The sequence below is a fragment of the Toxorhynchites rutilus genome, chromosome 3 (genome assembly GCF_029784135.1).
Source record: "Toxorhynchites rutilus septentrionalis strain SRP chromosome 3, ASM2978413v1, whole genome shotgun sequence".
Classification (NCBI taxonomy): domain Eukaryota; kingdom Metazoa; phylum Arthropoda; class Insecta; order Diptera; family Culicidae; genus Toxorhynchites; species Toxorhynchites rutilus.
Genome location: NC_073746.1, coordinates 129654721 through 129679551, shown reverse-complemented (window position 1 = coordinate 129679551; position 24831 = coordinate 129654721). Strand labels below are relative to the sequence as shown.

The 24831-nt window shown below is 36.8% G+C and overlaps 2 protein-coding genes across 12 annotated transcripts in view; both read left to right on the top strand.

The window, feature by feature from the left end:
• LOC129775065 (dual 3',5'-cyclic-AMP and -GMP phosphodiesterase 11-like) overlaps positions 1-24831 on the top strand; it is a 375931-nt gene that overhangs the window by 92919 nt on the left and 258181 nt on the right. Inside the window, exon 2 of one of the 11 annotated variants that reach the window (XM_055779277.1) lies at positions 8418-8659. The exons of the other annotated variants lie outside the window; for them this stretch is intronic. The gene's annotated coding sequence lies outside the window, so the exon portion shown is untranslated. The remainder of the gene's footprint in view (positions 1-8417; positions 8660-24831) is intronic. 11 annotated transcript variants of the gene reach the window in all.
• Positions 20774-22111, top strand: LOC129775068 (general odorant-binding protein 45-like). Its single transcript, XM_055779289.1, has one exon. The coding sequence runs from the start codon at positions 20933-20935 to the stop codon at positions 21833-21835; it is 903 nt and encodes a 300-aa protein (XP_055635264.1). The 5' UTR covers positions 20774-20932; the 3' UTR covers positions 21836-22111.

Here is a 24831-nt window from a genome sequence, read left to right as displayed (position 1 = left end):
TCTTGAATTTTTTTAAACCATGATTCTATATCCGGCTTGGACACTTTTGCGCTGGCGTTCGTAACGAATTCCGGAGTGCGAAGCGTGATCTGCGGGTGTCTTTTAAGGAATAATCGCATCCACGTGCGTCCTTATTGTAAACAAATTATATACTATGTTAATCAATCTCCGGGGAAACACAGACTTCATTTACCTGGGCGGTTGTTCTTGAAGTTATTGGGTCTGGCGGATGCTTCCAGGAATTGCCTTACAGTTTCTGTAAGCATTTCCCGAGTTACTGGAAAGCCTCTCCTCTGCATATCGAATATCCAATTTTCTACATCATTTTCTTCTTTCTGGGAAAGTATGGTAGACGGTCCAGATCGGAAAATGGTTTGAGATTTCTTGAGCAATCTCGACTTTATAGTTGATTTTGGAATTTGGTACTGCTTAATTGCCGCATAGATGGTAAGTTCTTTGTTTCGGATTTTGCAAACTGCTTCCTGGAGAGCATCTTTCGTGTACACTTGTCTGTATTTTCCAGGTCGCTTCGATTAAAAACATGATAAGTATTGTATAGATTGAATGCAAAATTTGTAGTTATAACTCACCATATTGTCTGAGTAGTTCCGGAATTTGAAAACAGTTCTCTAGAAAACCGATACCGCGGTGAACAGGTCGAAAATCAAAACACGTCAGTTTGAAAAGACATGGCATGCTTTTTCGACCGGTCGAAATATAACACATGTGTTGTTTTAGATTCCAATTTTCGATCGTTTTAAAAATGTTAGTTTTATAGATTATTACAATAAATAAAACATCCAACAGAAGATTTCTCGAAAAAAAATACTGTCTTTTTGTAATACAATATTTCACTACATGATGTTATTATCGATATGGCCAAAATTCGTGTGATTAATTACTGAGTCTTTTTTTACTGCAATAAAAATGCAACACCTGCATACAGCAATAAATTTAAAAAAACAAGGTAACTAAACATTATCTTTTTAAATCGAAGAATTTCAATTTCTAGTCGAAGTGGAAAAATGTGGAATCATATTCCTGCAATCAAAACTTTTCTCAATAATCATTTATGGTGTTTATTTAATTAATGTTTCAGTAATGGTGCGAAAACTAGCACAGGGTCGAAAATTGGATCTCTTACCCTACCATTAGACAGGAAATTTATCCACCATTTTTTTTTGCTTGAAACATGAACAGTGAGTATTGTTAAAAAAGTTAACAATTTGACGATTTAATTGGGTATGTTCTCTTTCGATTGCACTATCCACTTGCTTCCTCCCCGACGCAATGGGCAATTTTTATGCCTAAATTTGGGCGTTAGCTCATAATGTGAGTTTATGCGTAAAATAAATTATTCTCCATTTACCGATAATATGAATTAATTTTATATTATATGTTTATATTATTATGTTGTCCAATCAATTTGGGCTCAATTCATGTTTTATCGTGTAGGTCCCACTACTAACAATTTATGTAATTCTGGTCCAGGATGTCATAATATCGAGTATGTTGTTTGGTTATGTAGAAATGCAATAAATGAATTTGAATGGCTGCTGATTTAGAAGATCGAAAGGGTATACCCACGTAAATCAGATTTTGATAGCTTGAGTATTCGCGATCTTACAGTGCTATAAAGTTATTACAAACAATGTTCCGGACAACGTGGTAATGAAGGAGATAATGCTATTTTTTATCTATAATATATTTTTATAGTCATAGATTGGGTTGACTCAGTCTTATTTTTATGTAGGTCTTAACTATTTAGACTTGTGTTTAAAAATGATACATGATGACTCTTTGTCTTCTTCTGCATAATTGGATAAACAGGAGAAAAGGGTACTGATGGCTTTAATGGTATTTTTGTGCACATTTTTGAACAGAATTCGGTACCGAATTTTACCACGATATGTCGTCTAACCCGTTTAAAGGATACAAGTACATACAGGAAACGGGTTTTCCAGGGTATCCATTTGATGTATCCGAAGAGTAAAAAATACAGATTTTGTACAATGAAAAACTCAATTTAAATGCAATTGCTACACACAATCACAATCCTATGTCAAGATCCTGTCCGTGCCCCCAGGCTCGGGCCCATCAACTTTTTTGCTTTGCCAGCCTTTGTATGCAGTCGGCTCACTGTGCGATGGTCCGATAAATATTTTTTTTCCCAAAATGGCTTTTTTTCAAAAATTCATAACTTTTTAATCACTGGGCGATTCAAATAATTGATATATCAAATTGAAGCCAATAAGCTAGTCTTCTTTGAAAAATATCGCACATGGAAATAAATTACATTTTGTTTTCGTAATTATCGATTGTATTTGCTTTTTTATGGTTTGCATGGTTGAAGATAGAGGGCGCTATATTGTTTTATATTTTTTCTTGAAAGCTGAGGTTTTTTACGATGTATTTTTTATCGTTTTAAGGTTATTTTTAATTTTAAGTTAAGTTATATTTAGAATTTTTCAAAGTTAACTTGTTTTCAGTCTTCCTTCTATGTTCCTATTCGATTAGACTAGATCTACGCCACTAGAATCCAATTTTCTCGCACGTGTAATATTTTTTCTAAAGAAAAATAGATCATTGGCTTGCATTTGATTTGTCGATTATTTGGATCGGTTCAGTAGCTCAGAAGTTATGAGTTTTAAAGGAAGGTAATTTTTGGAAAAAAGTGGAAGAATGATTTTCCGGACCATCGGTTAACTTTAAAAAATAATAACTCTAAAACGGAAAAAAATCACATCTCTGATTTTTGGATATGTTATGCAAAAATAGATCAGCCATGAAAAAAAAACTCAAGTAAAATAAGTACGAAAACAAATCCTTTTTTTTGTAAATGTGATTTTTTTTTTAGGAAAAGAATCGGCCTCTAATTTTATATGTCAATCGTCTGAATTGGTTCAATAGCTACAAAGTTATGAATTTGGAATTTGGAAAAAAGGGAAAAAAATTATTTTTCGAACCACTCTAAAATGGAAATGGGCAGGCACCCTAATGAAACAATAAAAAAAAACGGGTCCATTATTTTGCGATAAGGAACAAAACTATCAATTTGCACGGAAATCTAAGAGCCACTGTATCGGTTTGGCATGTAATGGCTGTATATAGAATTTGGGTGTCGAAGAACGAATTGTAGAGCGGTTAGACAACTTTAATTTGATTGATAGTAGCAATTAATTTATATCATGCAGAAAATCGATAAAAACACCTAAGAAAACATTAACCCTCCTATACTCGCTCATATGGTTTCACAGACCGAGAATCAATGAGGTGGCTGAATTAAATAACTATAAAAATTGAATGAAGTTAAAGAAAAAGTATTTTCTGTATTTCTTCCATTCAATTTAGTCTTTTTCTTTCACCCATTAGCGTCCAGCGCATGAAATTTAATACGCAAAAATGTCCGCTAATAAACCATGAAAATGGTTGATCACATGGTTTATGGACGGCCCCAAATAAAAAATTGTTGCCAAATTCGTGTTCAGCATCCAGCATGAATTAAATGACTTTAAAAATTGAATGAAGTTAAAGAAAAAATGTTTTCTGTAGTTTTTCCATTCATTTTTGTCTTTTTCTTTGAATAAATACCAATATGGCCTTAAAATACACAATAGTAGTATTACAGAGATACGCACAGTCTGTGAGTATACGAGTTACTATTTTACGCGCGAATACATGAGGGTTAACCTTTAAGTTGTTTACTTCTAAAATTTTGCTTCATTCTACTGATTGAAAAGTTTTTCAACTGTATCTAGTACCAAATTTTCTTATCTTTCAAATGCAATAGAATCTAAGTAGCGTATTTTTTATAATTAGATCCGGTTTGAGGCAAACCGAGACCGAAACAAGAATAGTTCAATAGCTATGCCATATTTTGACGTAGGATTACGTCTTTCGGGAACATATTGGGGTACAAATTGAAAATCGAAAATCGAGCACATCGTGAAAATTGTCCAATTTCAAATAAGCGTTTCCGATAGTCATTTCACGATGGATTGATGAAATTTTTGCGTCAATCGATTTCGGCACTCCATAATTTTTTTTTATATTGAATAAAATAATATATGTCATGAAACTAACTATCGAGCAACTGCAAAATCTAAACCCCTATCCTAACGGAAATACCCATTTCTGATTGGTCGAAATTGACGACACATGCGGCGGGTCCCTAACAGAGACATCAAAACCAAGCAGCCTGGGGGAAATTAACACTGCAAATACATGAAATTAGGGGGAGCTTTTATTCCTATCGAATTGTATTCCCTAGCAGAGACATCAAAACCAAGCTTCCTGGGGGAAATCAGCAATGCAAATACATGAATGTAGGAGGAGCTTTTGTTCCCGCCGAAATGTGTTCCCTAACAGAGATATCAAAACCAAGCTGTCTGGGGGAAATCGGCATTCCAAATACATGAAAGTAGGGGGAACTTTTGTTCCTACCCAAATGTGTTCCCTAACAGAGACATCAGAACATCAGAGACATCAGACCGATCATGCATTGTGAAAAATTTAGCACAAGTATAAGTGTCAAATTGTATGTGGTAGCAGTTGTGTTAAAAATGACTTGATATATGAAACGATTTATTTCAATTTTCATAAATAAAAACCCGTGTTACCGCTTGAAAACGCGTCGTTTGGTTTAAGCTGTCTGTTTTGTTGTGTTCATTTTCACCCAATGAAGATTTATACGGCGAGAAAAATTGGAAAAGTGAAGAAATATTAGAAATTTGATTTCCTATATGCTCTACATATATTATTAGGTGTTGTTAGTCCAATTAAAATTCGCATTGGGTTGAACATACACTCAGAAAGTATAAATTATAAAAGAAAATTACCTTTTCCATTTCAAATATGTTTTCTCTATATTAAAGTAACATGTTTATATTTATGAGAAAAATTGATAATTGTGTTCGGTATTGGTAATTATTTATATTACATTGGTGAGTTTTGACGTAGAACTACGTCTTTCATTAAGGGTGCCAAATCAGAAAACAGGTCACGTTTTCATGAAATAAAGTTAACGTTTATAACTATTTTTGCCGCGAACGGATTTTGGCGATTTACATACTAAACGAATCGGAAATTCCCTAAGATTTGTTTAATATGCTATACATTAGAATCCCCCGGTTTGTAATTGGTTAAAATTCATGAAAACTTTAAGCGTTTCCATTTTCTCATACATTTGTTCTGTCCATTTGTGTGCTTTTCCGAACAGAGCTGTCTATAACGAGCAACTTATCGACGACCAATGAAGGGGAAATCATAGGATTTGAAGTCGCCGTGAATAAAGGAAAAGTAGAATAATGAAGGGGAATACTGGCCTCGAGTATAAACAGTGGATCTCGCTGAGGCAAACTTTCATTCGGCATCGGACTGTTGAGCAATCCAGTTCACTTTGCTTTCGCTGTGCTTCGATCTAAGATTGGACCCCACCAGTGGTAATCCAACTTGGATATCGTCGTTTGGTTTTTCTGTTCTTTTTTTCGCGTTATTCGTATCGTGTGTTTTTCTTTCCGCGTCATAAATATGACGCTGTGTGATGCGCAAGAAGAAGAGGATGGCAGGCTCGAGTCTTGCAAAAAACGAACGCATTGCCAGGAGCAATAAAATTTCGAGGCAAGCGTCATCTAATGATGCACGCGATCATGAAGCGCTCGCACTGAACCGAGCCTTCGCGAGTGTGAAACCGCATCGAACAACAGCTTCGTCGCGTCGATCGAAAATGTAAGCGTTCCAGGCAGCAACCAAAATCAAGCCCCTCCATCCCGCTGGTGATGAAGGCGGTCATTCTTGACAAACTCATCAATGAATTCGCATCGATGGGTGTTACAGCAGAGTACAAGCGGTGTGACATAAGTCAGTCTTTTTCCAAACAGTTAATATTGTTGGTGCCTTTGAGAATACATCAATGCATTAAACTGACGTTATGGCGAAGCAGGCGTTAAGGTTGTGCGCCAAAAAATATTTGGAGAAAATCAACCATCTTGAATGTCTTACTGAAATGTTAAAAGTTATTTTGGGTTCGCGTGCCAGTCGCAAATCTGCCTTCAACTAGGATTGCATTTGCGCTAATCTTGATCATAATGAAGCAATGCTACTGTTTTCCAGGTTGTTGATATTAACAAAAGAGTTTATTTCGCTTGTTTAGTCACCAAGAAAGTAAATGTCGTTCTGGAATTTTGTATGTGATTAGGTTTCGCTTAACAGTAGCAAAACTTCCTCCATTAAGGGTGACAGCTGTGCTTCTCTCGAGCATGAGAAAGTAATGCAACTTTTTTCGAGGCCAGTAATATTAACAGAAGCGTTTCTTTTGAGAATGGAGCAAATTATGAGAAGTGTTTATATTCCTAGTAGTTTCAAGCCACCAATGTAATGGCTTTAAATGCATGCTATGGCGAACGCTTGTTTGGCGCTTGGTTTACGTTGTACGAACGATGCCTAGCGGTGCGATTCCACTGAGGCAATACTAAATAACATATAGCATGATATTTGATACTTGCAAGTGTTGTCATTGTTGTTGTTTCCATGCGGTGCTAAAGATATATTGATGTAGTTATAAGATGTGGAATAATGGTGCATGTATATAATCGACTGTAGCCGAGTCTATTTTTATTGCGAAAAAGGTCACCGGAACAGCGTTCGAAGAAAATTTTCAATGCATTGACATGAAATAAATTGCGACATACGATCAGCTAGGGTATTGTTTTGCGAGGGCAAGAATGAATCATCAATCAATTATCTGATTCTAAAATGAAAAAAAAAACCATTTCATAGATTATTCTACTAAGCAGTGGATTCTAAAATTTCACAGCATTATAGAATAATATTCGAAGGTATAAACAAGCGACTTATATAAAATAACAAAAATAACAGCGTAGTTCTACGTCAACAATGCGGTCGTATCCTGGACACAACCTTCTATAATTTTTTTCTCTTTATTTCATCCATTCATGACACAGGAGGAATCTCGTCTAGGATCGCAGAGGGCGGTTTTCTCAATTTCGTTCCATTTCGGTTACCTTTATTTGATTCGCACCATCCAACGACTGTTTACCATCTTCCTGTCATCATCACTCGGTAAACACTGGTGGAGAGAACAAACGATACCCAACAACCAAACAAAACGAGCCTTTTCAAGGTCACCAAATCATTATCAAAGAGTTTAACGATGTAATTCATCACACATATCCAAAATCAACAGATATCCTAACGGAATCCTACGTCAACTGTGCGGTCGTGTCTCGAACATAACCCTCCTGTGATTTTTTTTTGGATTCGATGATATGCGTAGACGGTTTTTTTTTCATCAAGTATCCTCTATCATCTCCTGAATGATTGCGGGTCAGCTATTTGGTATCCTGTATCGAGCAGGTGTGAGTAAGCCGCGATTTGAAATGCAGTAGGTTCATAATTGCGTGACGATGTGCCAATGAGAGTAAATTTGTAAGGCCTTGGGTAGAATCTTTTGGATGGCGCATATTTGAGTGACGATTCTTTAAATTTGAATGAATAATAACTTCGTCGTGTTCTAATGACCAAATCCCGGTACTTTTTGACAGAACAGAAGTATGAAATTCTTTGTAGCGCTTAAAAACTTCCAATAGGTTTGTCGAATATCACAGTACAACCAGATAAGCAGTTTTCAAGTTATAATTTTTTGAACAGAAGGTCACTAATGTTGGACACGCGCCTCGAAGAAAATATATTCATATGAAAATGATTCTTTTTTTTTTAGAATTTTTGACCATTAGGAACCTTCTGTAATCTTGTTGTTAGGAGCTCGAAAAGGTTACCAAATCTAAACAGTTGCGATTATGGTTCCCGAAAGAGATTTAGGTACTCGTTGACATTCAACAAATCTGTCGGACAGCTGTAGCCAAGAAATACCATACGGAGTTTTTCATCCCTCGCACCAAATCATGCCTATCGAAAAATTTCGCCTTGATCACGCTTTTTGCTGCTTTCCGTCGTCCATTCGAATTAATTTCTCTTGATCTCCTCCGCGCTGCTTGTGTCAGCTGTGTGCCGTTCCGCATCGCGATGAAGCGCGATGGTTCGATGAATGTGATCATCTGTGCTAATGTGTCAAGTGGGATGTGATAAGCGGATATTTATATCGCAGAAACACGAATGCGGTTAAATATAGCATGAGATGGGGCCGAATGAAAGCCGCCGGAGAAGTTCGAAGAGTGGTCAAGAAAAAAAATAAAGTAAATTTATAAGTGTCTGCTATGTTGTAATCAAACGCCGGATCTGATCTGTGAAATTTGAACGACAGAAGATCGGTGCGATCTGAAGAAACAGTGTTGTTTGTTTACCGTAGTCACGCAAACAATCAATGCTCGTTCGTGACTGGAAGAAAGTGTGTGTGTGTGTGTGTTTAATATTATGGTTGGTATTTAATATATTTCTAGGTATTGCAAGCACTAAGAGAAGATTAACTAAAAGCAGCGTTATAAGTTGATAGTAGTGTCTAGTGAAAGTAATTGTGTTGGTTTCATATCGATAAGATCGGTTATTGTTAAACAAAAATAAAAGAAGAAAAGTATATTAGGCCGTGAATTTGTCGCCAAAAGTGTTTTCAGCGAGGATCTTCCCCAAGACCAGTGTTCATCGGTTGTCAAAGTTACTTCTCAAGTGAGACCTTCCCAAATATGTAAGTCAATCTAATGAATACCAATTTCGGGTGGTTTCATAACCGCCTAATTCTGTTGTCTGACTGCTGAAGCATGTGGGTCGAAATCGAATCGACCTTTGGTCGATTGATGATTCCGTTCAGTTGCGAAAATAAACCTTCAATAGAACGCGATTTCGCTAGGTTTTGACATTGTACGAACTTTGAATGTACGAAATTCAGCGTTCCAATGATACCATTTTGCGTCGAGCATAACATAGATGAGGGGTGCTCTTCTGCATGGACAACGTTTTCCGTTGTCTAAGTCGAAGAATAGTTTGACTTTAGTAAGCCGTTTATATTCCGGTCGTCGATCGCTAGCGTTTTTATTTTGTTTTTCGATTGCGACGATATTTCATTGGACATTGATTGAAGGGAGACATAAATCGAACATTTCCTGAATTTCGGATTCCGGGTATAAATAACGATCGGATTGACAAGAATTGCAGATCAAAAATCCTGAACGACAAGCCCTTAAAACCCCAGGATATGTTTTTTAGGCCATTTAGACGGCACAACACATGCGATACGGCGCACTCGGGCCACCGAAGAGCGAGATGACGTTAGCGCAATTTAATGGCTGTTCCGCGCTTCGCGGAATACTAATTGAACTCTCAGCGGCTCAACAGCACAGCACCCAACTGCTACCATATCGAGTGGAGCGACAATGAATGGCTCGATCTAACGATGATGATCTATTGATTTGGCTGAAATCGAGGACCACCTTGGTGGACTTAATTGAGCTGGAAAGAACGTTCTCCATATATGCGTTTGTAATTCTCGCGCAATCTCCGATATGTGTTGAAAGATACGATTTGCAAGAGCTACCTTCGATACACACTAGATACTTCGGCGTGCAAATAAGATTATTGAATTAATCCGTCACTGTTTTGCTGGAGCCCGACTAATCGCATCCCCGCGTAGGAAATGATAAATCACCGCGCAAAATTTGCATTTCAACATTCCATTAGTCGCCGTTGCATCCGACAGGCAGGTGATGCAGGTGATGATGGTGCCGAGACAGCGCTGAGTCTGTCATTAGAGATTCGACGACGGGTTAAATATGTTGGTCATGATCTGATTAGACAGCCGATGTCGAGCTTGTTGATCGGCCCAGTAGCGTATTTTCTACGGCGATGATTAATGGATTGATCGAACGTTTCGATGATCATGTCGGAGCAGTTAGACTGGAATGTAGATCATGCGAGGAAATGTAAATGCGCATGAATATGGTCGGGAAATGCGGCTGTAAATTCCAATTATGATGGTGGATAAAATGCTGATATTCATACCACTGGGCATCAATCGAGAGTGCTTCGACGGTATTTGGGATCGTATTTAAGAGTCACAGAGTGACTGACTTAAAGCGGTACCCATTTAAAAGGTCATATTTTTTTTCTTACCATTTATATTGCTCCTAAAAAAACATTTTAAGCTTTTGAATTTCATGTTTTTATTCTTCTTTCACGCAATTTACAATCCACAAATGAGCCTCAAACAAATCACTGGCTGCCGGAATTTGCTGTACGGAACTCGACCTGTATGAGACCTAGAATTGAGTTATCCAGTTCAGTCCGGAAATTGGAATGGACAGTATTAAGATGTGTTTCAGCCATTTTTGATTCACATGCGACATATCGGACGGCGCCGAAAATAACCGGAACACCCATCTACATCTACCGAAATGGTTACCGAGCATCTCCGAGAAGATGATCATAGGCCGGTGGCTGCAAGGTGGCCACGACAATGTTGTCACGTTGACCTCCGGACAGAATTCTTGCGTCACGTGATAACCATTGACATGACTTCTTTCTGATAGGTCTATTGAATCATCTCTGGATTCAAATGACTCCAAATGACGATGCGATTTCGACTCTCCAAGTTTTCGGCAACGATCTACTCACCAATGTCATTTCTCTGTATTTCTACAATTCAAACAGTGTTTCTACAGATTTATCAGATTTTAGGGGACCAAGAATTTCTAGTTACTGATTTTTTGGTTTCCATACAGTATTTACAGATTTTCCGAAACTAAAAATATTAGTTATGACTAAATTATGGAATTTTTATTCTTTTTTTTTCGCCAGTCGAGCTAGTGTATCGTTTTAGGTACCGTCGACGGGGGTGAAAATAAGTCAAGAAAGGTAGGTTTCGAACTTTTTGTTGAATAATTATCGTAAGCTAGAGTAAAACACAATTCTGACTACGTAGAAATGTTCTCTAATGATGAACACTCGTAAATGTTGAAGGAATTGTTGAATAATATTAATTTTTCATTGAACTACGACTAAATGAAAGTTGACCCAATCTCACCCATTAGAGGGAGTGACATTGGATCAAAGTAGTGAATATTACTTTCTATTAAGAATTGTGTTTAGGAATCAATTTCTCAATAATTTCAAGATAATTTAACAACATGTAATTGTCTTGAATGATTATTTGAGTTACGAAAATAGTGTCAATCCACCTAGAAGTGCGATGGAAATGTTTATATACAGCCATTCCATGTCAAACCGATATAGTGGTTCTCAGATTTTTGGAAAAGTGGTAGTTTTGTTCTTTATCGCAAAACATTAGACCCGTATTTTTATCATAAAGGTGATCATGTCCATTTTAGGGCTGCTCAAAAATATTTTTTTTCCAAAAATACCCATGAATTTAAACATGACTTTCGAACTACTATACCGATTCGGATGATCTAAATATTAAATTAAATAAGTGGCCATTTCCATTTTAGGGTGGTCCGGAAGATCATTTTTTCTCATTTTTTCAAAAAATTACTTTTTTTTAAAAACTCATAACTTTTGAAATACTGCACCGATTCAGATGATCGACATATCGAATTAAAGCCAATTAGTTAGTCTCTTTTCGAAAAATATTACACTTGCAGAAATTTTGGATTTTGGTCTTGTAATTATTGATTGTTTTTTTTAAAGTGTACATTGTCTCGGGTGTTTTGTGCTCCCTTGGCCGAGTGGTTAGCGTCATAACTAACATGCCGGGTGTTCGGGTTCGATTCCCGTTCTGGTCGGGGGAATTTTTCGTCAAAGAAATTTCCTCCGACTTGCACTGTGATCACGCGTATTCTAGAGCTTGCCACTCAAAATGCATTCAACGCGTGTTATTTGGCATAGAAATCTCAACTAAGTACTAATAAAAATGACGCAAGTAATACTAATACTACGTTGAGACGGCGAAGTTCCTCTAGGAACGTTAGTGCCATTGAAGAAGAAGAAGAAGAAGAAGAAGATTGTCTCGGGACCAAAGGCGCTATATATTTTTTATATTTCTTCTTAAAAGCTCAGATTTTTTAGATATCATATCCAAACTTCAGAGATGCGTTATTTTGTGTTATTGAGTTATGATTTTTCAATATTAATCGATGTTCAGAAGAAAACATTTTTTCCTTTTTTTCCAATATTTTTTCCTAAATTCATAACTTTTAAACTACTAGGCTGATTCAGATGGTTGATATTACAATTTGAAGCCAAGTGGAATACCACATATGCATAAAAATTGGATCCTAGTCGCATAGATGTTGGAATATTGAACGAAAACTGAAAACATGTTAACTTTGCAAAATCACTCGAAAACGAAAAAACAACTCTCTGATATTTGGACATGTTATGTAAAAAAACCTCAGTCTTCAAGAAAAAATAAAAATAAAAATTATGGTGACCTTATTTCCGAAACCATGTAAGCTATGAAAAACGATTACAATCCATAATTACGAAAACAAAATCTGTTTTTCATTCAAATGTAATCATTTTCAAACAAAACTAGCTCATTGGCTTTAATTTGATACATCGATCATCTAAATCGGTCCAGTAGTTGAAAAGTTATGAATTTATGAAAAAGGTTATTTTTGGCAAAAAAGGATGAATAGATGATTTTTCGGACCACCATAAAATGGATATAGCCACCCTGATGAAAAGCATAAAAAATACGGGTCTAATATTTTACGATGAAGAATAGAACTACCAATTTTCATGAAAATCTGACAATCACTACATCGGTTTGGCATGGAATTCAATTTTGTGCTTGACCCATTCTCACCCTCACTCAGTGTAAATAAGAGAATATTTCGAAAATATTGAAATTCGAATGGATAAAAAATTTAATGCTCAAAACCAGTAATGACTCATCTAGCAAGACTTTAAATAATAATTCTATCCAGTATTTACAATTCTAGTAGTTCTGTATAATGCTGGGCATGAGATTTTTTCTGATGTGTTATTTGATGGCTATTTACACATCAAACTTTGATGAATCATTAAATAATAACTATTTGTACTATAGTTAAGTATTATGCATTGGAAGTTGTGGAAATATGTCTCCTATTAAACAGCTCACAGCTCTCAAAAATATTCGCAACATTTGTCAAGATATTACTAACAGTAACTTTTTCCATTGTTGACCCAATTCCACCCCCATCGACGGTATTCTACACAACTGTTATGGCCTACCCATCTCATCTGTTTCATCGATCAAAACATTTGAATCAATTTGAATTCAGATAATAAAACAGTTCTTACCATAACGACCCAACGTAATTTCATGGCGTAAACAATTATTGGATCTTAGAATTGTTACTGTGTGTGTGTTATGCTACCTTTTCGTTCATTTATTTAGTTTTTGTGTAATCCAAAAATATGTTACAATGAAGTTATCTACGTAGCTTCAGCGTAAAAATACGTTTTCTGGTCACTGTGTAAATCATCATTACATCTCAATGAAGCAAAGTTTTTTTTATAATGGTGTCACCTTAACGTATTATGTTATTATCATCAGAATCACCAAACCATTTTGCAAAATATATGATTGAAAATAGTTCTCATAAATTGAAAAAAGATATCATTACTGAAAAAAAGATGAAAAGTTTTTATTACCAAGGCGTTAAATGTTGCGTGGGATTAAACTAGGATATTTGTTGGAGATTTGTTGTCAATATCTTCGAATTCCATATACTTGTCAATTGTGACCCACAAACAAGAAGTTCTCAGGTTTAACAGATCAATTACTGAACAAAATTATAACTCTATGCATTGCACTTCAGTAACAGTAACTTCGTGATAAATGAACACAAGGAGTAGACCATTTCAAAGCAATATGTTCTTATAAGTTTAGAATATATTTTTAATATTTAATTGCATTTTTTTCTAAAATGATATGAAACATCTATATTTTCATTAGGATTTTCATATTATGATGTTTTTCGATACACAGGGTGTAAGATAGCTGAACCTGAATATATCGTAATATATGACGAATTTCACATCAACTCGGCTTAGGAGTTGGCAGCGCCATCTTAGATTGCAGTGAAACGTTGTGGGTTTAAAAACATTGGTCATTTAAGCAACTTTGTATACCTGAAAACTCCGAAAAATGAGATTCCTTTTTGAAAAAGGCCAAGGATTTTTTTTTAACAAAAAATGTCAAACTCAAGAACTGAAAGACTTATATTTTGGTCGAATAAAATGTAGGAAATTATATTAATTTTCATGAAAAAAAATCCAAAATAAAGTTTAAAAAAAATGATACTAAAAGAACAAAATTAAAAAAAATATAATAAAAAACAATAATTTCAAAAAATGAAATTTTTTTTCTTCAAAATGTTTATTTTTTGAATCATGAAAAATATATATGAATAGACCATACAATAATCAACAAGTCATCTATACATCGGAAGATGGGCACTATTACAAGAAAAAAGTTTTTCTAACAATAGCTTTTCCATGTGTTCTTTGAAAAAATTACACTATTACACACATCCTTATTTTGTTTAGCAATAAAGCAATGAAATTTAACAATAAAGTTTACTGGACAAAGTTTTAGATCTTATTAAAATATGAGCTTTTGTCGAAGACGTCAATTTTCTATCTTTTATAGTTTCTGAAATATAGAGAACGTGTTCTATAATACCGTTAAAAAAAACCGTTAAAAAAAGTAATGCTTATCGTAAAATGAATTTGAATTTTTTTTAATAAACTTATTTTATTTTATTTAAATAAACAAAAAAAAAATCAAAAAGATTTGTTTGATATTTTTAAATGAAAATATTAACAATTTCCTTCATTTCATTTTCTGACCAAAATTTCGTAGTAGTTTTCGGGAAAAAATAATGAAAAACTCAAAATTTAGAAAAAAAATCTTAATCAAAAACTATAAGACCTAAAAAATTTTGGTCAAAGAATAAAACATAGGGAAAAAATATAGAACAACAGTATTTAAAAAAAAATTGAAAATGAATACTGTTGAGAAAATCTAAATTCATTTTTCTTGAAAACATTGTCTTTTTAATATTGAAAATGAGCTATTCATCATATAATTATCAACAAGTCAGCCATACATCGGAAGAAAGGCATTGCTACAGGGATTTTTTTTTCAAAGAACACATGAAAAAGTAGTTGTTAGAAAAAATATTATTAGTGTCTCGTATTTTACTTGTTACATTTTTATGTGTAAATTAACGCGACTGACAAACTTTTTTTCTATTTAGGAACATGTCAAGAACATGTTAAATGAGTTAACTCACCCTCAACCATGATACGAATAAAACATTAGTTATAGGGAATTAGGGAATAAGATCGTAGCGTAGCTTTTGCTTAAACAAAAAACAATAATTATAGCAATAAGTTAATCAGTTATACATTCGCCACAGTTCATTTTTTCCGCCAATTTTCGACTGGTTTGGCGACAGTTCTCCTTCAAAAGTGATTTGAGACGTTCTTCATCGGAATCAGAAGAGTCGTGTCATCGATGTCAAAATCGCCATTTTTTACAACCAACTTTACAAACCATTTCCACACTGTAGACCTTCTCCATACACATCGCAAATGTCCCGAGCCGCTTCGGCAACTTTTTGAACTCGATGAAAAGCAAAGAAGAGCAGGTGTCAAAAAAGTTGATTTTTGCCGCCTTTTGCCTTGTATTCCATTTCTAGGTCTCAAAACTAATAAAAATAAAATAACTTAAAAATTCAATTGACATAGTTTTGTACAGTTCTATTGAACGAATACTTATTTTTTGCCAGTAAACAGCAAACAAACGCTATGAGCTTATTCCTCAACCCAATGATTCAAAGAGTCTTCATGTTTACATGTATTTCGGTATATTTTAGAAGCTATAAGCAGTGTTTGTCGATGGAACGTTTCACTGAATAACTCATTTTAGTTTGTTCAAATATGATCTTGCAGAAGTCTCTTCCACCAGCACCATTCGTTTGTTGTTACACGCTACGGATAATATCACAAATGAGAACGAGAAACACTGCTTCGATTGCGAACCAAAACGTTGTGATCTCTTTCGGTACTGCAAGTGCCCTTTCTTTTTTGTCTCCCATCTTGAAGCAGCGGAAATATACGGACTACTCATGTCGAGTGATTTATACTCTGTTACTACAACTGAAATTGACCCATAGTGTGTCTGCGAACGTTACCTAGGCAAACAAAGATTATATTTTTATTTCTCCCTTGCTTTTTCCTACTCTACTTACTTTTCGGTTTATTTCTATGCCCCAATGCTGTTCAGAGTGTAATCAATTATGTTCCGTTGATGCCGAAAATATGTTCAAGTTGAATAAACAACGAAAGAAAATATATTCATGAACGGAAACAACGAATAACTGCTGTGTGCTGCCAGCTATAAATTACTAGCAAAAAACAATTTTACTCGCGTTTGTATGTCGCAAACTAAATTGACTTTCTTATGTCAGGTAATAGAACCACCGACAACAGTATCCCACTTGCGACCCTATCTGTTACGAATTGTTCATTCTGAGAGTCGCGTAGGATTTTGTACTTCTGATACGATTTTTCATTTTTTCTCAATATTGTTGCCCACTACACATACACACCAAAATATAAAATATACTTAAAATAATACCTAAAAGATGTAGCTTCCAAATTGTTGTGTATCCCATCGATATTCGTTGATTTTTCACGAAGTTACAGCATGTCAAAAATCACTTAAAATTTCCGACTCCGCACTCGGTTCCTCTAATTTTTTTTGTCGAGCGTATATTATGTTGGAGAAAAAACAATCCATTATTTTTGGGTGAAATTCAAAATCTTTCTTTATTCCAGTATAAGATTTGGATCAAATATGTACCGTTTCGTTGGAAAAGGAAGTTTCACAATGCGAGAAAAAGGTGGTAATCGCTTGAATTGGACCTGGTAATAAAACTATAATTTATTCAGATCAAATAGAAAAGAATTTATTACTGAATAGTCTTCTCTTCAGTACTAATCATATATTTCATATGAACCAATTGTTGAAACGAATCATTGTTTTCTTTATGTGTACCAATCAAATGAAAAACACTTCGACGCCAAATGATTCGGTCACTGCAATGATCTTCTCAGATTTGTTTTGACGTAGGACTACGTCTTTCATTTCTATACTGGGGTGTAAGTTCAAAGTTTCGAAAACGAAAGTGTTACGCCGGAGAACGAGATTTCGAGCGATGATAGCTCCTAAACAAGTGAACGAAATGGTATGATAAACATTTCATTCGAAAGATAGAATGACTACGCTTTATATGCTTGCTACTTTTGACGTAGGATTACGTCTTCTGTTTTGCTGTGTTCATTTTCACCCAAGGAATGTTTATACGGCGAGAAAAAATGGAAAAGTGATGAAATATTAGAAAATGTGATTTCCTATATGCTCTACATATAGTATTGGGTGTTGTTAGTCCAATTAAATTTCGCATTAGGTTGAATAAACACTCAGGAAGTAAAAATTATAAAAGAAATTTACCTTTTCCATTCCAAATATGTTTTCTCTATATTAAATTAACATGTTTTTATTGATGGGAAAAATTGATAATTGTGTTGGGTATTGGTAATTATCTTATATTACATTGGAGAGTTTTTTTTTCTTCATTTCATCCATACATAACAGAGGGGGCATCTTGTCTAAAATCACAGATGGCGGTTTTCATCGTATCTCATTCTACTTCGGTATATTTTATCTGATACGCACCATCTAACGACTGTTTACCATAATTCGGTCATCATCACTCGGTAAACACTGGTGGAGTGAACTAACAATACCCTACGACCAAACAAAACGGCCCTTTTCAGAGCCACCAAATCATTATCAAAGAGTTTAACGATGTAATTCTTCAAACATATCCAAAATCAACAGAAAGCCCCACGGAATCGTACGTCAACTATGCGGTCGTGTCTCGGACACAACCCTCCTTTGCCTTTTTTTCATTAAGATTGTATTTTCATTGGTTTATGGGGTTAGTTCGGTACCCTTATCTTTGAAGAACTTTGCTTTTCCTTCCCTGCAGAGGAGGGGAAGTAGGTTGTTTTCTGACGGGTTTCAATTCGATGGCGACAAGGATGGTCGATCGTGATGGTAGATGTTCGAGACCTTTATCTGAGAGATTCGTTAAAATGGCGTATCCTGTTGCAGGACTCCTTCAAAGAGGCCAGTAGGCAATATTATACAATGTAATATACAACATAAATTATATCAAGATAAAAATGTACACGAATAAATTCGGTTCTGTTATAACTGAATTGCTAAAAAAATAAAAAAATAAACAGATGGGATAAAAAAGAGATTCACTTAAAATGTTATATACCGGAGATATCTGTACTTCGGATCGCTGGAATAACAAATCTTCAATGTTTGGAAGGTGGTTCAAATATTAAAGAATAACATGTAGGAGAGGTATTCGTCACAATCAATAAGAATTTCAACAGTATACTATTCAGATCAACCGCATATCAACCTAACCCCTCACTGTCCGTCTTACCCACAGTTCACCGACATAAAAATAAACAAAAATGTTGTGAATACATCGTGTTCAAATTTAACAAATCTATAGCGGATCAATATTTAAGAAGAGCTAATCCAAACCTTCAGATATTTTCATGGCACATCCTCAACAGCTAACTAACATACTATTCAATTGTAACCTTTCATCCTTTCTTTCCACCGTCTTCGGGCTCAGAAAGCAAATCTGTTCACTCGACTGAGTTTCGATTTCCATTACGATCGCTGTTCGAGATTAAAAGCAGGCAGACGCTGTCGCTTCTGTTGTAATTTTCATAAGGTATGCAAATTATCGCTTCTATCAGTTGATCGAAAATGTTGAATATGCACCATGATGCTGCGAAGTGGTAACGTATCTCCAGCCCGTATATGTTAAAAATAGGACGGCTCCGTAGACGCGCATCCGTGTGAAAGAATTATTATTAAACCACGTTGGTAAACATAGATTTCGCTATCACTGACTGAGACTGATTTTCTCGAGGGTTGCTCTTGTTTGGCATGCAGCATGCAAATTTTTGTCTCAATTGAATCACGCATGTGAGGTGATAAATCAAACTTGATTGACTTGAATTCCCCGCTGCACCTGATTATTAAGTCGAGTCTTCACTATCTCTCGATGCAGCTAAAGGGTGTGTCACATCGAATTGCATCACGGAAAAAACGCTGTAGAAATTTAATTTTTAGGAATTATATCTTCAGCTTTCGCTTATAATCAGATAAGAGTGTATAGATCACGTTGGCCATGCTTCACTGTCAATTTTTCGTAAATTTGGAAAAATGTCGTCGAACGAAAAAGAGCGTCGTGAATTAATCCTGCGCACTCATTTCGAGAATCCGGAGTTGTCACATCGGGACATCGGTAAGATGCTGGGAATCGTCCCATCCACGGTCAGCAGAGTACTAAAACGATACTTCGAGAACCTAACCATCGACCGGAAGGTGAAGAACGGCAAAAATGGATGCTCCGTCAGTGAAAAAGATCACAAGCGCGTAGTTAAGCAGTTTAGACGTGATCCGAGAAGTTCGGTCCGGGATGTCGCCAATAAGCTGAATTTGTCAAGTTCTTTCGTCCAGCGGACCAAGCAGCGGGAGGGCCTGCGTACATACAAGGTTCAGAAGGCTCCTAACCGCGACGAAAGGCAAAACATGGTGGGGAAGACGCGAGCCCGGAAGCTGTACACCGAAATGCTGACGAAGCCGCATTGCCTGGTAATGGTCGTCAGCTGCCGGGCCTGTTGTTCTTCTCCGCTGAGGACAAATTAAGCGTTCCGGAGTTGATTCGCAAGCAGAAACTATCCAAGTTTGCCAAAAAGTGCATGGTGTGGCAAGCGATCTGCTCTTGCGGAAAGCGGAGCGCCCCCTTCGTGATGACCGGCACGGTAAACGGGCAGGTTTACCTTAAGGAGTGCCTACAGAAGCGCTTACTACCACTATTGAAGCAGCACGAGGGCCCGACCATCTTCTGGCCGGATCTCGTGCCACTATTCAAAGGACGTGTTGGAGTGGTACGAAGCCAACGGGGTCACCTTCGTGCCAAAGGAAATGAACCCGCCCAACGCGCCGGAGCTTCGCCCAATAGAGAAATATTGGGCGATTATGAAGCAAGCCCTCCGGAAGAACCCAAAAGTTGTCAAATCGGAGGCGGACTTCAAGAGAAAATGGATTTCTGTTCAAATAAAACTACAACCTGACTTTGTACAGAACCTTATAGACGGGGTAAAGAGGAAGGTGTGAGCATACGGGCTTGGGCTCGAAGTATGAATAAAAAGAGAACCAAAAGTTGTTTAATAGTTTTTATTTTACTGTCTAAAATTTTCAAAAGGATCGGTCTACTAGGCGAATTTCTACAGCGTTTTTTCCGTGATGCAATTTGATGTGACACACCCTTTAATTTGAAACTTTTTTTCGTATTTATATTCCTTTAGACGCCATGTAATGATTTGAAAGAAGGATCATTTTGAGGAAATGTCCAATGTACACATTGAAGAAACCATTAACATGTGAACAATTGTAACCTTCCTGTACGACATCACAAGAGTGAAATGACAATGAAAAAGAAGTATGTTGAACTTCTAATAGTCATACTCATGGCTCGCCTTGGTATTATTAAACATTGTTTCTCTGTAACTATTTTGTTTCCGATAGTATAGACTGATTTCCAAACATTTCTATCATTCAATTATTTGTACATGTCACAAACAATACACAAATGTTACCGATCGACGTGATTTTTGTAACATAGCGCCCATGTTTATATCTTTCGTAATAAAAACCAGACGCAACATACGTTATGCTGTAATTTGTGTCTATCGGTGTACCCCATAACAGTGTCTCCCTGCGACAATTGTTATGTTTTGCATACATGCCACATAAAAACCACGTCTCACATGTGACATTATCTTGCAGCACCAAGTTTAAATTCATTCGAATTCGAGCGCGCAGGGTAGTTTCCATACGGTCATAATGTGGGCTGTCGCTGCCGTATTTCTCATCCCTATAGCAGTGGCAGTGGTTTCCGAAGCACCCGCGGAATTTCCTCACAGTGTTGTTTACAAGAGTTTTTCCACAGCGCTGAGCGAGTGTGCGGAGTATTTCCAAGTGCCCAATTGCACGCTTGACCGCTACATTCAGGATTCCTATCCGAATAATGACGACGTGAAGCGACTGATCCGCTGTGTGTTGATCAACCTGAATGGATGGAGTGACGAAGCCGGAGTGCGCGAAAATGTGCTGGGTAACTTCTTCCAACCCCTGACGGATGATAAATGCTACTCAAATCGCACGAAGGAATGCATTAAGCGTGCCTACGAAGATCTGGAACAGGATGACCACTACAGCAGAGCGTACGAGTCATTCTACTGCTACTACACTCAGCATGGAAATCTGGTTCAATCGGATCAGTTCATACCCAGCGAGCCATATGAGCTGAAACAGCTGGTGCTGACTGGACTCCTGATGGCAAACCTTCCCAAGCAAGTGCTGGTGAAGTACAGCAAGGGGGATATTTTGAACGATTCGTATTTCCCGAGCATCTTGCTGCTGTTCTGTGTTCGCGGAGGCTACTATTCCATCTACAGTGGGATCCAACTGAAGAATATCTACACCCAACTAGGCTATCCCGAGTTGCTATCCCCGGAGGTTCAGCAGTGCTGTGGCAAGGTGTCACAATCGTTGCGAAATGCCGACCATGCGACCCACCTGATAAAGATGATGAAGAAATGTCTGAAATACAATCTCACCATGATAGCAGCATTGTTTGAGAAGGGTGCCAAAGCGTTGATTGGGGCCAAGTCATCGCCGGCTTACAAAGAAGAGCAGTCGTCGGTACGTTCGGGTAAATTTTATAATCGAGTTTTTGTAGATTGATGAGTTTAGTTGTTTGTTCCTTATGTTTGTTTAAATTGTTTCCTGTTTTTATATGAAATATAACATTTAAAAAAAAGTTCTTTGTAAATTGTTACTATATACGTTACTATTTTCATTAGACTGATTCGTACTGGTAGTATTAAAAGTGTACTCAGATAAATTTGATTTCCGACGTAACCCAACCTAACGATACGGAACCATTTAAAAAATCCAAAAGTTCATCAACTAAATTCGCATAGTCTTTTACAAAATGAGAACTGTTTATCTGAAATAGCAGTGTACGGTAAAATTTATTTCATCTGTAGGGGGTTATTTTGAAGTAAAATTCTATTCTGTTTTTGATCATCAGACGATTTATGTGAAATGAAGCGTTTATATTCTCCAAAATACAATAATGTGATGTTCAAACAAATTGAAATCTCGAAACAGTGCTCGAAAATGTGTCGATGTTCAATGAATCACAATGTGTCATGCTATTTACCATTCACGAATATATTATCGGAATATTATCGGATGATTCAGATATATAGATATAACGGGTTTTCCATTTGAGGTGCACCCGTGGCCGAGTGGTTAGCGTCGCACATTATCATGCCGGGTGTTCGGGTTCGATTCCCGTTCTGGCCGGGGGATTTTTTCGTCAAAGAAATTTCCTTCGACTTGCACTGTGATCACGCGTATTCTAGAGCTTGCCCCTCGGAATACATTCAAGGCGTGTTATTTGGCTTAGAAAATCTCAACTAAGTATTAATAAATGACGCTAGTTAATGCATACGTTGAGACGGCAAAAGTTCCACAGGGAACGTTAACGCCATTCAAGAAGAAGAAGGGTTTTCCATTTCGGGCTTCCGAAAGTATACAGCCCTGCGCTGTCAACCGTTTGACATAGCTGTCAACCAAAGCGTCATATCGTTAGTTGAATGTCTGCCATTTTACAATATGAATCGTTTTAGCATCGCACAACGTGTTAATTTTGTTAAATTATACTATAAAAATGATGAAAAACCGGCAAATGTTTTTCGAGCATTACGGACGGATTTTGGTCGTCATGGACGGCCTACAGAGCACACAATCTCCTAATGTAGTGCGTAAATTCGAACAAACTGGATCCGTAGCGGATATTGTGAAACCTGTGCATCATCGTAATGTGCGTTCGGCCGAAAATATTGCTGCTGTTGCTGCCAGATTGGAGGATGACCCAAATGTTTCGATTCCACGGCGTGCTCAGCAATTGGGCTATTCAAACACATCATTGTGGCGAATTTTGCATTTGGACTTGCACCTACATCCATATAAAGTCCAACTGGTACAAAAATTAGAGTGTGACCATGGAATACGTCGGGCATACGTCGATTGGGTGAACGAACAACAGCAGCAAAATGCTGAATTTTCGCATCAAATTTTCTTCAGCGATGAGGCACATTTCGAGCTCGGTGGCTATGTGAACACCCAAAATTTCCGTATATAGGGCTCAGAAAATCCACACGTGATTATTGAGAGACCATTGCATCCGCCAAAAGTCAATGTTTGGTGCGCATTATGGTCTGGTGGAGTCATCGGGCCGTATTTCTTTGAAAATGAGGTCGGCGAGACGGTAACTGTGAATGGTGAGCGCTATGGCCGCATGTTCACCGATTTTTTTTTGCCACAAATTGAAGATATGGATACGGATGACATGTGGTTTCAGCAGGACGGTGTCACGTGCCACACAACACGACCGAACATGGCCATATTGCGAACGAAATATGAGGGACGCATAATTTCGCGTTTTGGTGATGCCAATTGGCTGTCCAGATCAAGCGATTTGAACCCGCTAGAGTTTTTTTGTGGGGTTATGCGAAAGACCGTGTCTATGCCAACTCTCCGCAAACTCTTGAACATTTGAAAGGCAACATTCGTGAAGTTATGACCGAGATACCGCCCCATATGTGCCGAAAAGTCATCGAAAGTGGCCTGTTCCGGATCAAGGTGTGCGAGGAAGCCCTAGGTGGACATTTGAATGATGTTGTATTTCACACATAATGGCATAAACCAAACTTCAATTTGAAATAAAAGTTTATTCGAAATTCGAATTCTAAGTGTGTTTTATTTCAATTTACTTTCGGAATTTAAAGTTGGAAAACCCTGTACATAATCTATACTCGCGGTATATAATTATTTTTTTGACATGTAAACCTGATGCAGACTAAGACGCATCACTCCTGATACTGACTGCTCAAATTCGTTGCTTCGTTCTTTAGTTAAATCGTGAGGAACGGACACCAATTCATTTTTATTAATATAGATCAAGTTAATAAATACATAGTTACCTTCACTTGATTTATTTGAAAATCATTGTTGAAAAAAAAAATATTTATTAGAAGTTCATTGTGAAATCATAAACGAAACATAACCGTTATTGAATTGAATGCACGGTGAAAATAAAAATATTTTTCATTTGAAATTAATTTTGAATTATTTTTAAGCAATTGTTTATTTTTCTTCCTCATCTTGGATTTCGGTTCTGAGGATTCCGACGCTTTGCCTTGGAGCGCTGTTGTGGGGTTCGAAGAGACAGACGATGATTCCTCATGAAGCTAGAATCGCATTCTCTTCCTGCCGGTTTTGCTTCTTGGTTGAATTCGTGCTAGAGGTTGTTGGCTTCCGCTAAATCAAACGCAAGACGACGTAAATCTTTGAGAGTCATACCATAGAAAGCTTTGTCCAGTGCTCTGCAGTGGTCCGCCAGATTCTCAGGCTACTCACTCGTAAATACTTGTCTGAATCGCTCTAGCAGAAGTAGAAATGTCAATAGAAGAAGATTCAAAACATAAATTACTCACTGATATGAGCCTCTTCCTCAGAGCTGATTCAGAAATATCTGAGGTCTGTGGCAATCCGACGCTGTGTCAACCTACCGAAGCCTCTGTCGGGCCATTTGAGGATTTTTGGAGCGCATTTCTTCAAATCAGTTTTCTTCTTGTGGGTTCCGTTAAAAGTTTGATTGAAAACATTTT